We start from the raw sequence: 16992 nt of genomic DNA on the forward strand, positions 1-16992 counted from the left end.
AAATTGAAAAATGGTAATTCGAAATTTTATAGTATCAAATGCTATATGGAGTTCAAAAAAAAATTGACAACAGCACACTGGCTTGCTGATACATGATGGGAGTTAAAGCCAGCAGTGAGATCTACTGTGTCTCCCTCCCAGTGAATGGTTTTGGGTGTATAATTAAAGTGAAGTTTTGCCACCTAACTATGCTTTGACATCCCAATGCCAACTCTCCTCAGCTGAAGTTTAAGGATTAAGGTGTGAGCACAAAAGAAACATCACAATTTTCTGATAAAGGGAGTTCTGACTGTTAGATGTTGAGTCATATGAAGTAGTACACTTTAGAAGGTGAAATGAAGCATTTTTGAAAAAAAAAGATGAAAACAAGAACCATGTTTCACAAAAAGGTTGCAACGCAATTCTGAGCATCCCATTTTAGAAATCTTGTCGTCTTGGAATGGATACAATGAAGATTCACGAGAGAAAATGTTACACTTGAAGAGAAAAGCTAAACAAATCCAAGTTTTTTTTACAAGTTTGTGGGGTTTTGGAGGGGGGAGGGAGTGGTATTGGGGGAGTCTTTATGAAAAGATCATGTAAATGTTGCAGATTGAGGTGACCATTCAATGAATGAAGTTATAAGGATATCTCCCCCATCTCTCCCTCTTCCCAGACAGTTATATGATCAGTAATTTGGAGGTCAATTTAGCTCAGTTGGGTGGACAGTTGGTTAGTGATGCAAGTGACACCAAAAGGATTCAATTCCTGTGCTGGCTGAAGTTACTCATGAAGGCCCCAGCTTCTCAACTTTGCCCCTCGCCTGAGGTGTGGTGATCCTTAGGCTAAATCACCACCAGTTAGCTCTCCCCACAAAAGGACAGAGAGCAGCCTATGGTCATCTGGTACTATGGAGACTTTACCTTTAATCTCCTCAGGCTATTTGCAAGTGACAATTAACTGAAACTATTTCATTAAGAACAGAACTAGTAATAGTAAAAACAATTTTTTTTGCCTTTGATGAATGTTAACAGAATCTTTAGATTCAGCTCTGGAATACTAAGAGATAAGCCACTTCACTGGAAAGGCTTCAGCACTAAGTAGTTGGAGAACGTGCACTAAAATCATAATTGTAAGCAATAGGAAGATAGATTCCAGATACAAAACACTTATGGTAAAGTGCGTCCTTGCAGTCAGATCAAAATGACCCCACCCTTGTGAATTAATTCAGGCTCTTGTTTCACAAACAGTCCAACCTGCTGCGCATTGGAAAACAAAATGTTCTCATCAATTGCATGGGAAGGAACACTGCGCCCAAGCCAGGCAGCTGGTCTAATTTTCAGGAGCACAATACTACCGAGGGAAACTGTAAAAATATAGGTTGGTGGGGTTCAGTATTCATATTACAAATAACAAAATATTTTGTCAACTTCATTACAGAAGTAATGTGGGAGAATGTGGGCAGCACTGTGGCACAGTGGTTAGCATTGCTGCTTCACAGCTCCAATGACCCTGGTTCGATTCCCAGCTTGATTTACTGTCTGTGTGGAGTTTGCACTCTCGCCTCGTGCCTGTATGGGTTTCCTCCGAGCGCTCCGGTTTCCTCCCACAGTCCATGTTAGATTGATTGGCCATGCTAAAATTGCCCCTTAGTGTCCTGAGATGTGTAGGTTAGAGGGATTAGTAGGTAAATATGTAGAGATACGGGGTAGGGCCAGGGTGGGATTATGGTCGGTGCAGACTTGATGGGCCAAATGGCCTCTTTCTGCACTGGAGGGTTTCTATGATTTCTATGAATTGAAAATTCTAAGATGTTTGCAAAAAAAAATTAAAGCATAGTTTGTAGCCACAATGACAGAATAATCAAGCAGTAATCTTCACCATTAAAAGCAGAGGGCAATCAAAGGCAGAACAAATGTAAATTTAAAATGGGATTGTTTCAGGAAAACAAAAGTCAGTCAATAGGTGCTACTACTGCACAGTAGTCGCTCTTGTTTATAAAACTGCTCGCTTCATACCTTAAAAGTAGCATTTCATCTTTGCTTCCAGGCATGCGTAATTGTACTCAGATATTTCAAAGTTCTCATTAATGTACAAGTAACTCTTTTGCCCAGACCCCCAAATTTCAAAACATTCAAAAAATTTCATATCAACCTTGTTTCCAGGTGTTGAGAATGCAGATTTGGGGCTTCTCTCAGCCGCTGGAGACTTTCCTTCTGGTGAGCTATCAGTAGCTGAAATAGAACTTGATAAAGAACTGATGGGTGACCCGCTGCTTTCATTTGTAAATGACCCAGTTCCTTCCACTTGCACTATGCCCTTCTCTAGACTCCCAGTCCAGCATGACCTGTCAGCCATTATATCTTTTAACACCACTACTGGCACTCTGCCTTTGAGCACACTGTTCGCAATAGGACTATTGCCTTCAATTTCTTGTCCTTTATTCGCTTTACTTTCCATGCTATTCTGCTCAGGCGCTGAACTTTGAGAATTTACCTCTTGATTTACATCAAGCTTCAGGCTATCCAACCAGTTACATTTTCTTTCTGAATCAACTTCTGTTTTGTTACTCAGATCTTTAGCAGAAGTCAGCATTTTTACACCCATGGTGCCTATGCTGTCCAAGACTTCGTTGCTGGAATCAGATGTTAAGTCAATTGTACAGTGGAGTTCACTACTGTGCATATTAACCGTAGTATTATTCTTCTGAACGGAACACAAGAAATCATCAAGAGGTCCTTTCCCATTAACAAGTTTGGAGGGAGCCAAATCCCCATCTATTGTTTCAGAATTTCCAGTTTGGCCATCCAAGTTTATTTTGCAATCATTTTCAACATCTTCGACAGATGCAATCAGTTTGACTGCAGCTGGTGAACTGGTAGAAATTTTTGTCCGCTTGGCATCAGTAGTTTCCTCATTTTCTGACTTTGGTACTGGGTTGAGACGCTTGAAAGGCAATCGTGCTGCAATATAAGCACAAAGTTCCTTTGTTAAGTTTGTTTCAAGACAAGAAGCAATTTACAAACATATTAAACAAAACTAAATCAGGATTGTTTCTTTCAATTTCCTCCTGTTTTCAATCCAGGGGTTAACCACTCATGCTGAAACATGGAGTTCATAGCTATTAGCAGCACATCAGAATATTCAAAACTGCTTCATTAGTTAGCCTGAACAATGTCATGGCATACCATTAGCCATGAGACAAAAACAGTAGTTAATTTGCTTTTTATGATAGAAGTAATGTTGGTTTGGACACCAGAAAAACAACCCATCTTTTTAATACAAATATTTTAACATACAGTTAAACAAGCAAATAGGACAGCCGAAGAACAAATGTGCCATGAGAACAGGGACCAGCCACTCGCCGATCGCTGGTTATTGTATTAAAGTCCCAAAGTATTTTGCATCTTGGGGTTAGCATTTACTACCCAAATTCACAAACTAAAATCAGTAGATCAAGGACCTGATCTTGAATGGATAAATGCCATATGTGACGCATACACCCAAAAGGAAAGCCAATAAACTAAACAGCTAAACATGCAAGTAGAGCAGCTTAAAATAAATGACATGCAGTGAACAGAAATATAATGCCAACTCAATTTCCTTCAGTCATAAATGTAATTCATATTACATAACAAGGGACTGAAGTTTGCAGTTACTGTAGATCACAGTATACCAGTCAACTTTGAAGCCTCAAAAAAAAACCAAAACCTTCCAAAAACAGGGCTCAACTTATACACTGTTGAATGCTAACTGCCGGTGTTGGCGTTAGGCGGTTGCTATTTAATTGTGAAAAAGTGGCAATTCAAATTAAGTCGATGTGAGATGTTTTACTGAATTAATACTGCAAGAATACCTTTAACTGCAATCAAAACATTTTAAAATCAGTTGAATTTGTCTTTGCACTGAACATACAATTTCTCAAATTCAGTCACTCACTACAGCATCATCATAAAGATCCCACTTTGGATAAGATGTGATGCTTTCAGTTTCATCATTTGTCCACAGTAAATCATTTCTCACCATCCACTGAATTTGATATTTTACCTTTTTGAACAGTCTGATGATAGTTCATACATGAACAGCACCCAATAATGTGATGATGAAATCACACAAAACTAAGGCGCAGGCAGTGCACATTTCCATTTTCCCCATCTGTCTTCCACCTGTTGCAAAAATTATCCTGGAGTGACTTATTGAGGTACATATCCGAAAGATTGTATTATGGACATCAGACCCACTAGTATGGTATTGTGGGTGTTATTTTTTCGCTTCTCGATCTCATTGGTTATACGGGGTACGAACACGTTCCATACTAACAAATGTGTGTTCATGTTGGCCACTGGAGCACCTATTCCCCCCAATCAATAACTTCACTCCATCCTCATCCATACAGATGCCGTCATGGACATAAACAAAATCTCCTGCAGGGAACTTGGATGTTCAGCATGGTTTTTTAAAAATTTCTCATTTAGTTATCCAACAGTTAAATTTTGTGCTGTCATCCATACAGGCCAGTAACACTGAATTTTATTTTCTCATGTCCTGTGCCTTTCCTTGGAACAGTTTGAACCTTTCCATTCCCGGCTGCTGAGCATATCGAAAATCATGGGTGTTCATCGGAGTTGCATATACAACAAAATGGGCACTCATGTTTTTGCCACCATTTGATGAAATGCTGGAAATTGGTAATTTTGGCACGAGATATGTTGGTAATTTAAGTGATCTCAGTTGTCTGCAGCAACACCTGACATTTTTGTTCCATAAAGGGCTGCATTAACCAGTTGTTGCTGAAACTTCTGCTGGGCTCAGGGTTTCATCTGGTCCATTTAAGTGCTTATATACTCACTTCTGGTGACAATGTAACCACGCTGATGATTTTAAAGGACACATTCCGATTTATACTTCTCAAATCAGGCAAGTGAATTGTCCCTGTTCTCAAAGCACATCTGTTCTCGGGCATCTTCTCTGGGATGGATGCCCGCTTCCTCCACTCTCACGCCAGTTTTTCAATAACACTGTATTACCTCTCTACAGCAGTTATTTGACAAGTTAGCAAATGTGACAACTTTTAGCTTGAATCCAGGTTTATACTTCATTTTTTTTGCCAGAGGACCCATTCTGTTTGGTCACTAAATGCTCACACATCACTTGGCAACATGGCCTTTATCAACAGCTTGATTCCACATGATGACTATGACATGACAAATATGAATAAAACTTGCATTTTGGAGATGAAAAATTCAGGTGCACTCCAAACACAAGTTTAGCATTTATCAGAAAAGCTGGATCAACTTATACACCAAACATCAGTGTAAACATGAATTTTGGTATTGAAAAAAATGAGATTGCAGTGTGCAAGTCAACCTGACATATGAGGCAAACTATGGTAATTTTACGAATGATAGGAATCTGAGGATTTGCTATCTATGAATGTAGAAGATACAAGATCAGTTACATCCCAAATTCCTACAGTCAACATTACAAAATGCAACTGAACTCTTAATAACTTGGGAGAAAAAAAATCCAAAAATTTTAGACATGTGCAGAACAAGTCAGCAAGTTCATATTTCTAAGGAGCAACAAAATGCTGCGTGGATAACATTTCTTAATCACTAGCTCCCAACTCCTTATTGTTTATCCTCAGTCAGATTCACTTTGATCTGCAGTTCCATTCACCATAAACACTTAAGTAATTCACACAAAGTTTCCATTCTTTAGAAATCAGCTTTGACTGATCATCAGCAGGTAAGGAGACCACTGGAGCATCATGGCTGAGTATGATACTGCTTTCAATCAGCATCTACACAAGCACTTTTTAACCATGCTGGATAGTTGTAACCTGTAGGAACGAAGTATGACGATGGCCAACTCTGTCCTGCCAATTATTAATAAAAGTCAAGATTTTCAAGTATTAAATCATAAAAGTTAGCTGAAGGCACATTCTGCTACGCTTGTGTCCACTTAGCACTTGTGCCATTGTGATCATGCCTCCTGCAGAGGCAACTTGTTTTCCATAAAAAGCAATGCCCCTTAGCAGTGCATCTCTGTATATAAAAACTAATTTACAACTTGTGCAAGGACACAAAAAATGTTCACAGTAATGAGGCTTGGGGGTAGGGTGGGGAAGAAATAAAGCCACAAATTAGACTTCCAAACAAAGCATCACATTGGCAGAAGGTTTCATTTCAGAAAATCATTCATGTGTACAACTGGATGAAAGAATAGGGGTAAAGTTCAATCATGGGAGACATTAATGGTCTGTATCTAGGCTGAAATGTAGCTCAAGTTTTAGAAGCCTGAAAGGGTCATGTTGCAACCCATTTCATCACAATCAAGAATTGCAACATATTGATACTCAAGAACTAGTTACCTTGAACCAGTTTCTTTGCTGGAGTGACTGCTTTCAACTTGAACTCCTCCATTACTGCAAAGAAAATAAATAAGTGATTCACAGAAAAAAACTTATGAAAATAAAAGCAGAAAACAGAGCAAGTTATTTTTTTTAAATAACGTCATTCAAATGTCTCCAGTGTATGTCCTAAACAATTATTCATCCCTCATTATTTGTAATTCTATTAAAAGCAAAAGTTGCACTATTAGTCAAAAATATTAGGTAATGTGTGCAAAGTCAAAACTAAAAATTTATATTTTAAAAGGCCTACGAAATATTATAAGATTTTATTTGCCACGTACATCATTCTAGAAAAAAATGCAAAAGAAATTGCATCAAATCATTTGAACTAGCTTCGAACGAAAGCTCAAAGCAAACATTTCAATGAATAAATGTTGAAAATTGGTTCATTACGATTCTAGAAATAATAAAAAGAATTATTTACAATATCCTGCACAGAGGAATGTTGCACCACTCTGTCCAGACTCAACAAGTTATGGCACACTGCATGACCTACAATGACAAGAAATTAGTACAGCAAGGGTCCTGCTTGGAGTGCTGCCCTCTAACCACTACTGGAAAGTTCAGATGTGGTTATCAAGTAAACAAAATACACCTTGGGTGGTGTGCCCTTTATAGTTGAGTAACTGCTATCACTCTCCATGTTCAAAGATGAATAAGTAGCAATTGGAAGGATGCCAGAAACTATTAAACTGTAACCCAGCATGAAATAATAATTTTTTGTTCAGTGGCAGACTCATTTCACTTCCTAAAGGACTGCAGACATGTAGCCTACTCAGACATTTGTCAATGTAGGTCTGAAGCCTACAAGAATTAAGAAATGACCATAGGGCACTTTGAGCCTTCTCCATCATTCAATACTATTACAGCTGATCATCGATCTCTGCTTCTCTTTCTCTTCTAGTCCCTCGATTCCCTAGCTGCCAAAACTCGCTGCCTCAAATTAATTCAATGACGGAGCACCCATAACCCTCTGGAGCAGGGAATTCCAAGGTTCACAATCCTTTGAACGAAGAACTGTCTCATCTCAATTATAAATAAATCAGCTTCTTGCCCTGTGTGACCTGAGGTTCTAGATTCCCCAGGCAGGGAAAATCACCTCAGTGTCTACCTCTATCCCATCAAATCCCAGCACACACTGTGCATAAATGACTCGACAAAGAAAAGCATGTTGAAGACTGGAGCTTGGGATTTTATCTGCATTAATTTGGTGTAACACAAATTACAGAATAGAAAATTTGAACTCAACCATATCTGGACTGATAGCAAAAGGATTTTTATTCTGGAGCCCTATTACAATTACTACACTCAACTGTGATAAACACCGATGAAAGATTATGTATATTGCTACATTGGCCATAATCTAAAAAAATACTATAACTGGAGAATCAAACCTAGGATTTCAGTTTTAACAATGGCTTTTGTAAATCCTCAATTGAGTGTAAATCATGAATCTTTTCAGCCTAGTGACTTTAAAAAACACCCCGCTGTGTACGATAGTAAGTATAGCACAAGCACAAAAGCCCCTTGAAACTTTGTGAAGCAGAATCTGAGGTGTCGCATATAGTTATTTGGGCATGGCAACTCAACTTCACAAAACAAAAATGCAATTCAGCAAAATACAACTGTACAAAAATAAACTGGCCTACTTCAGAGATTACCTCCATGGCATGCAGTGATATTGCGAGAATTGCTCAACTTCTGGCAGTCCAGAAAACATGTCAAAAGTTTTAAGGATTGAAACTGAACACAGACACCTTCAATTGATCTGTGGCTCATTATGACAGAGGTCAGTCAGTTCTTTGAGAACCACAATGAAAAGGAAGGTTTAATATCAAAAGTGAACTGTCCAGGTTGAATGGTATGCAGCAACATGTTTATTAGGTAAGGGGTGGAGAAGGGGAGGGGGCAGAAATATCCTTAAGCAATACATCACCAAAACCTAGACCTCATCTATAAATTACTTTATCCTGGGTGAACAATGGCACAGTATGTCCTGCACCAATACACCAGTGCTGCCACCAAATTCAAAAGGAAGTAGTGCATCCCATTGAGAAGTTTTAAATCTCAGCTGACCAGTAAAAGAATTAATGGTAGCTTGGGAATGGAGCTTCAATAGTTCACAAGTGGTCTGAGAAAGAGTAAAAATAGATACAAGTCTAGTCAAAAGCTGAAAGATTAATGGAGCTATTGACAGAAGGATAAGTATCCCTTCAGAAGTACCTCCATTAAATGTATAATATCCTTAGTTTCAGAGGGTAGCAAAATGACAATTTTATCAACCCAGCTGTAAACGCATCCTCCACATCTGCAATCTGGTATATCCACCCATTACTTTATTAATCTTTTCTAAAGATATTAAAATTCCACAAGACAAATAATCTGCACACAAGCAACAGCCTTCAAAAATAATCAATTGTGCCACAAAATAGTTTATTTCTACAATTTCTGAAGTCCCCATCTTAAACATCTGCAAGGAAAGCATCAAGCAATTTTAAACAGTGGCGTGCAAGAGAACATGCACAATCTTCCAAAAGCAAATTTGATACATTCATCCAGGACAGCATGTGAACACAAAACTGCCATTCCACAATTATCTGTGGAAACACAGCATTTTGAAACCATTCAAGTGGCAGAGTGGTTAGCACTGCTTCCTCACAGCTCTAAGGACCCAGGTTTGATACCAGCTTTCGGTGACTGTGTGGAGTTTGCACATTTTCCTTGCGTCTGCATTGATTTCCTCCAGGTGTTTTGGTTTCCTCCCACAGTCCAAAGATGTGCAGGTTAGGTGGATCTGCCATACTAAACTACTCTTTAGTGGCCAAAGATGTGATGGTTAGATGGGTTAGCCAATGTAAATTTATGGGGATAGGATCAGGAAGAGGGCCTGAATAAAATTCTCTGTCAGACATTCGGTGCAAATCTGATGGGCCAAATGGCCTCTTTCTCCACTGTATAAACTATATGATTGTAGGCAGCTGTCATTTGGGAAGTATCATTTTGTTGATTAAACAATTTTAACAGTGATAATGACTTTCATGAAAGTTCTGTGATTGTGGAATCACTAGAATTTATGCAATGCAATTAGTTACCTCATGATTTAAATTATGGAATGGATCACACTGATAAATAATTCAGTGAACAAGCATTTACAAAGAGTTCAGATCCTCCCAATTTGCTGCATGTATTTGAGAACAATGCAAAAGAGCATGTAAACTCACACTCCAGATTTATTCTACAAGAACATTCAATTTTGACAAATCAATTTACATAAGTTAATTAATGTGAAATTGCCATTTCAATACATTGAATTCTCACCTGTGGCGAGGCAGAAAATATGAGGCACTGTTTTCATTTAATTAAAGCATGGAATGAGGAGAAAGGAAGAGTCCACTACAAATTGTGGAGGAAGAGGAAGGTGAGAGACATTGAAAAAAAATCGATTGCAGAAGAGAGAGGAAACATTAATGTTTGTTTACAAGTCCCACAGGGAAGTCAAACTGTAAAATGACATTCAAAAAAGTGATCAAAAGCCAGCTGAAGCAATACTGGGAGTGGGATTTACACCAAGGAGGTAAAAGTGTCAATAGATGGCTGTTTATATTTGGAGTATAAACATCTCCTGGCCATGAATCTGCCCTGGATGTAACTCCATTTAATTCAGGGGCTGGGCCTCTCCCGCCTTTCAGCAGCTGAGTGAAGGGGGGCAGCAAACTTCCTGTCAGCGCCTTCAAAATGAGAAGTTTAATCGAAATAAAAAGGCCCGGGAGTCTGAGGGGAGTTTATCCTGGGGTTGTCCCCCTCATGAGCCGGCACTCGCACACAGTTTTCCACCCCCCATCAACTCAATGTGTGCTCTTGTCAGTGCCCGTGGCGCAAGAGCGCTGCTGCTCTCAACTCTTTAGCCGGGGCCTAGTGGCCTAGCTCCGGGCCTCTTTCACTCTCAAGTCACTCACCTGGGTTGTCTCTGAGCGTGGCCGCCTGCTCCTGCTGTCCTGGGCTCGGGGTCTGCAGCATCTCTCCCCAGCCCAGTCAGTAAGGTCTCCTCCCGGTGCCCCCCCTCCCTAACCCCCGGCTGAGGTACGTGGTAGACGGGGGCTGCACAGCTGCTGCTATCCTCCTCCCCCCACTTTCCCCTCCTCCTCCCCCCCCGGCCCGGGCTGCCCGTCCTACCGGCCACTGCTCCTTCCCCTCCCCCCTCTCTCTCTCTCTCTAACCGCCAGCCGCTCGTATTTGGCGGGAACCCGCACGAGCCGGCATCACCCCCTCCCGCATTGGCTGCCTCCTGTCACATGACTGGCCCGCCCACCCGCCGCTTCACCCGGACCGCTGCGCGCTCTCTCCTTTTTAAATCACCAAGGACGGTTTCCAAACGTCGCCCGCTCACAGAAAAAACTTTCTGCCCAAGCCCAGCGGATTTATATAAAAGAAAGAAATAATCAACATGGTCGCACTGCCCACTCACCCACCCCAATCCTTCCCTGATTGTTCATCGGACCTGGTGCCAGCGGCCAATCAGATGGCCGGGTGTAAATGATTGACAGGCTGACTGGACCTTCTTCAGGACCGGCACCAAAGACAAGGTAGAGAGTCTGGAGTTGAGTACTCGGCATTTGCTGGACTAAGAATCACAGAAACTCTACAGTCCAGAAAGAGGCCATTCGGCTCATCGAGTCTGCACCGACCACAATCCCACCCAGGCCCTACATATGGAAACACAATCCCACTCAGGCCCCTTATCCCTACACATGGGACCACAATCCCACCCAGGCCCTACATCCCTAATATTTACCTGCTAATCCCTCTGACCTACGCATCTCAAGACTCTAAGGGACAGTCTTAGCACAGCCAATTAACCTAACCCGCACATTTTTTGGAGGAAACCAGAGCACCTGAAGGAAACCCACGCGGACACAAGGAGAATGTGCAAGCTCCAGACAGACAGTGATCCAAGCCGGGAATTGAACCCAGGTCCCTGGAGCCATGAAGCAGCAGTGCTAACTGCCGTGCTATCGTGCCATCTCTGCTTTTGAAGAGCTTTTAAAACTAATATATATACATAATATGTAGGTATATTAGCAAGCTGAATGCTTGAGAGTTGTTAGGCAAGAGTTTTTCAAACTAACATGAGCAAGCTGAATAGAAACATTGAACTTTGGAGCAGGGGGAGGCCATTTAGCCCTTCGAGCCTGCGCCACCATTGATCACGGTCATGGTTGATCGTCCAACTCAATAACCTTTCTCCCCATAACCTTTGACCCCATTCACCCCAAGGGTTATATCTAGCTGCCTCTTGCATACATTCAATGTTTTGGCTTAAGAACATAAGAAATAGGAGCAGGAGTAGGCCAACTAGCCCTTCGAGCCTGCCCCGCCATTCAATAAGATCATGGCTGATCTGTCGTGGCTCAGTTCCACATTCTCACCCTCTCCCCATAACCCTTAATCCCCTCTCTTATCAAAAACCCATCAACCCGCGTCTTAAAAATATTTAGCGAGGTAGCGTCCACCACTTCAACGGGCAGAGAATTACAGAGATTCACCACCCTTTGAGTGAAGAAGTTCCTCCTCAACTCCGTTCTAAACCGCCCCCCCCCCCCTTTATCTTGAGGCTGTGCCCCCTAGTCCTACTATCCTTTCTGAGCGGGAAGAGTCTCTCCACCTCTATCCTATCCATCCCATTCATCATCTTATACGTCTCAATGAGATCTCCCCTCATTCTTCTAAACTCTAACGAGTACAAACCTAATTTATTCAGCCTCTCCTCATAGCTCAACCCCCCAACTCCGGCATCAGCCTAGTAAACCTCCTCTGCACTCCAAGGCCAAAATATCCTTGCGTAAGTACGGCGCCCAAAACTGCATACAGTACTCCAGCTGCGGCCTCACCAATGCCCTATACAGCCGCAGCAAGACCGCCCTACTTTTGTATTCAATCCCCCTCGCGATGAAGGCCAGCATCCCATTCGCCTTCCTGACCACCTGCTGCACCTGCAAGCTGGGTTTTTGCGACTCATGCACAAGGACCCCGAGGTCCCTCTGCACCGTCGCCTGCTGCAGTTTTTCTCCACGTAAGTAATAATCCTTCCTACCATTATTCCTACCAAAGTGGACCACCTCGCACTTGCCAACATTAAATTCCATCTGCCATTTCCTGGCCCATTCGCCCAGCCTATCTAGATCCTTCTGCAGACTCTCACCACCCTCCGCACAATTTACCTTTCCACCAATTTTGGTGTCATCAGCAAATTTCGACACCCTACACTCGGTTCCCTCCTCCAGATCATCTATATAAATGGTAAATAGCTGAGGCCCCAGCACCGACCCCTGGGGCACTCCACTAGTCACCATCCGCCAATCCGAATAGCACCCATTGACCCCCACTCTCTGCCTCCTATTTGACAACCAGTCCTCTATCCATGCTAACACCCTACCCCCAACTCCATGCCCCCTTACCTTCTGCAATAACCTCTTGTGAGGTACCTTGTCAAACGCCTTCTGAAAATCAAGAAAGACCACATCCACCGGCTCTCCTCTATCCACCGCCCTAGACACATCCTCATAGAACTCCAGTAAATTTGTCAGACACGACTTCCCTTTAACGAAACCGTGCTGCGTCTGCTCTTTCAAGCAGTTCCCCTCAAGATGCCTCGCTATTTCCTCCTTGATGACGGATTCTAACATTTTACCTACAACAGACGTTAAACTAACAGGCCTATAATTCCCCGCCTACTTCAACTACTTCCTACAGTTATGGATTCCACAGGCTTACCACCATCCCTTGTCTTTGGGTGAAGGAATATCTCCACATCTCCATCCTAAATGGTCTACCCCAAATCCTCAGTTCTGGACACCCACTATCGCGAACATCCTCCCTGCATTTATCCTGTATAGTCCTGTTAGAATTTTACTCAGTATTGTAGATGTGGCCTCTCCAAGGCCCTGTATAATTGCAACAACACATGCCTGCTCCTCTACTCAAAACCTCTCACAATGAAGGCCAACAAACCGTTTGTCTTCTTTACCACCTGCTGCACCTGCATGCTTACCTTCAGCAACTAGTGCACAAGGGCACCTGGGTCCTGTTGCATGCATCCCTCTCCCAATTTACAGCCATTCAGATATTAATCTGCCCTCTTGTTTTTGCTTCCAAAACGAATAACCTCACATTTATCCCAGTTATGCTGCATCTACATAGAACATAATAGCACAGAACAGGCCCTTCGGCCCACGATGTTGCGCTGACCAGTTAAAAAACAATGACCCTCTAACCTAAACCAAACCCTTACCATCCATAAACCTATCCACGGATCTCTTAAACGCCCCCAAACTAGGCGCATTTACAACTGCAGCAGGCAGGGCATTCCAATCCCTCACCACCCTCTGGGTAAAGAACCTACCCCTGACATCCGTCCTATAACTACCACCCCTTAATTTAAAGCTATGCCCCCTCGTGCTAGCTTTCTCCATCCGAGGAAAAAGGCTATCACTGTCCACCCTATCTAAACCTCTAATCATCTTATATGTTTCAATAAGGTCCCCTCGTAGCCGCCTTCTTTCTAACGAAAACAACCTCAAATCCCTCAGTCTCTCATAGGACCTCCCCTCCATACCAGGCAACATCCTGGTAAACCTGCTCTGCACCCTCTCCAAAGCCTCCACATCCTTCCTATAATGTGGGGACCAGAACTGCACACAATACTTCAAGTGCGGCCGCACCAGAGTTTTGTACAGTTGCAACATGACGCTGCGGCTCCTAAATTCAATCCCCCTACCAATAAACGCCAAGACACCGTATGCCTTCCTAACAACCCTATCTACTTGATTCCCAACTTTCAGGGATCTATGTACACATACACCTAGATCCCTCTGTTCATCCACACTATTCAGAGTCCTACCGTTAGCCCTATACTCTACACATCCGTTATTCCTACCAAAGTGAATTACGTCACACTTTTCCGCATTAAACTCCATCCTCCACCTCTCGGCTCAGCTCTGCAACTTATCCAAGTCTCCCTGTAGACTAAGACACCCTTCCTCACTATCTACCACACCTCCGACTTTGGTGTCATCAGCAAATTTACTAATCCACCCAACTATACCCTCATCCAGATCATTTATAAAAATTACAAACAGCAGTGGCCCCAAAACAGATCCCTGAGGCACACCACTCGTAACTGAACTCCATGTCGAATACTTACCATCAACCCTCTGTCTCCTATCCGCCAGCCAATTCCTAATCCAATTTCCTAGATCACCCTCAATCCCATACATCTGCAATTTCTGTAGAAGCCTTCCATGGTGAACCTTATCATCTGTCATTGATTTGCCCACTCACCCAACCTGTCCAGCTCATTCTGAAGGATCTCTGTACCCTTGACACAGTTCACCCTTCCACCCAACTTGGTATCAAACTTTGATATGTTACATTTTGTTCCCACCTCCAAATCATTAATATATATTGTGAATAGCTGGGGCCCAGCATCGATCCCTGTGGCACCCCACCAGTTACTACTGCAAATTTGAAAAGGACCCTTAATTCCCACTCTTTGTTTCCTCTCTGCTGACCAGTTTTTTTACTCATCTCAATACACTTCCCCCAATCCCACGCACTTTAATCTTGCTTGATAATCTCTTATGCAGGACTTTGTCAAACGTTTTCTGAAAATCCAAATATACCACATCAACTGGATTCCCTCTCGTCAACTCTACTGGTTACATCTTCAAAGAATTCCAATAGATTTGCCAATCACGATTTCCCTTCGTAAATACATGCTGACTCTGTCTGATTCTGCTGCTACTTTCTAAATGCTTCACTCGAAAGTCCTTGATAATTGATTCGAGAACTTTCCCCACTACCAATGTTTGGCTTACTGGTCTATAATTCCCTGTTTTCTCTCTGCTTCTCTTTTTGAATATTGGAGTAACATTAGCTATCCTCCAATCTGCAGAGACAGTTCCAGAGTCTGTAGAATCCTGGAAGATGACCACCAATGTATCCACTATTTCTAGAACCACTGGTTTCCTGGTTTATGCCTTCCTCCCTTCTTGAATAATGGTACTACATTGGCTATCCTCCAGTCATCTGGCAACTCTCCTGTGATGTGGAGATGCCGGTGTTGGACTGGGGTAAACACAGTAAGAAGTCTCACAACACCAGGTTAAAGTCCAACAGGTTTATTTAGTAGCAAAAGCCACTAATTTTCAGAGCGCTGCCCCTTCATCAGGTGAGTTAAGAGGTAGCGCTCCGAAAGCTAGTGGCCTTTGCTATCAAATAAACCTGTTTGACTTTAACCTGGTGTTGTGAGACTTCTTACTCTCCTGTGGCCAGCAAGGAATTGAAAATGATTGTCAGTGCCCTTGTCTCACTCAACAGTCTATGTGTTCAAGTCTCTGAAATGGGCCTTAAACTGATAATCTTCTCACTCTGAGGGATGAGTGCTATCACTGAGCGGAGACTGACATCACATCTTGCATACACAGGATTATATAAGTTATCTGGCACAAAAACAGGCCATTTGACCCAACCAGTCCATTTTGGTGTTTATGTGCTACTAAAGACTCTTTCTATCTTTTCTCATCTAAATCTTGGGGAATTTCACAGTAACTTAATTGCAGTGTAAATGTAAGCCTTACTTATAACTAACAAATAAACTTTAAACTTTTAAATCTACCATCTTAACCATCTCCCCTTTTGCCTCATCAGCTTGTTTAATTTTCCCTAAACACATTTATACTATTCATTTCAACAAGGCCTTATGGTAGCCAGTTTCATATTCTCACCATTCTTTGGGTAAGGAAGTTTCTTATGAATTCCCCATTTGGTTTCTTGGTAACCATCTGAGATTGATGGCCTCTATTTATGCTCTTGCCTGCACTCTGGGACAACATTCTGTCCTCTAAATGATTTAGGAAAAATTATAAACACAGCCACAAAACTGATCTCTATGGGACTTTGCTGTCAATCAGGCTTCACTGCCACTTTCCTATGAGTCACCATTCTACATGGACTTTTAGCCATATTTCATTGAAATCTAAAACTCTGAAAGCTATCAAATTCCTTGCAAGTCAAATTTCAGTATAGTGTTAGTTGTCTCACTGAAATTCAAGTAGATAACATCCATTGCCTCACTCTTGATCTATCAGATATGAAATCTCCAAAAGGAATCTAGAAACTTGCTCACATATGATCAAAAGAGAAAATGCTGGAAAATCTCAGAAGGTCTGGCAGCATCTGTAAGGACAGAAAAGAGTTGACGTTTCAAGTCCAGATAACCCTTTTTCAAAGCTCTGGACTCAAAATATCAGCTCCTTTCTCTCCTTACAGATGCTGCCAGACTTGCTGAGATTTTCCAGCATTATTTCTGCTTGTTTGAATCCTGTCAGGAAAAGGAGTTTAATGTTTCTTGCTTTTGGATTATCATTTGCTATATTGTATATGCTGGAAGACAAGCTTACGGGGGTATGATTTGTTTAGTGGGATTAGATACAGAAAGCTTGCAAAGGACAAATTTTTAAAAACTTTTTACTCCATTCTTAAAGTTACAAAGCTAATGCTCAGAGTGGACCAGGAAAACCCAAATCCATTCTTTGCTTGCT

At 41.9% G+C, this 16992-nt stretch overlaps 1 protein-coding gene across 4 annotated transcripts in view; it reads right to left on the minus strand.

Moving 5' to 3' along the window:
* Window positions 1-16992, minus strand: part of chaf1a (chromatin assembly factor 1, subunit A (p150)) — a 65698-nt gene that overhangs the window by 36828 nt on the left and 11878 nt on the right. For 2 of the 4 annotated variants that reach the window (XM_080212969.1, XM_080212967.1), the window contains exons 1-3: window positions 10351-10483; window positions 6353-6406; window positions 2134-2942 (exon numbers count right to left, since the gene is read on the minus strand). In XM_080212969.1, the coding sequence (XP_080069095.1) occupies window positions 2134-2942; window positions 6353-6406; window positions 10351-10411 (924 nt within the window). In that variant the 5' untranslated portion in view covers window positions 10412-10483. Of the gene's footprint in view, window positions 1-2133; window positions 2943-6352; window positions 6407-10350; window positions 10485-16992 lie in introns of those variants that run through there. The other 2 variants (XM_080212970.1, XM_080212971.1) reach the window with 2 other exon arrangements.

This window comes from Carcharhinus amblyrhynchos, chromosome 26 (assembly GCF_965287045.1).
Source record: "Carcharhinus amblyrhynchos chromosome 26, sCarAmb.v2.hapA, whole genome shotgun sequence".
Lineage (NCBI taxonomy): Eukaryota > Metazoa > Chordata > Chondrichthyes > Carcharhiniformes > Carcharhinidae > Carcharhinus > Carcharhinus amblyrhynchos.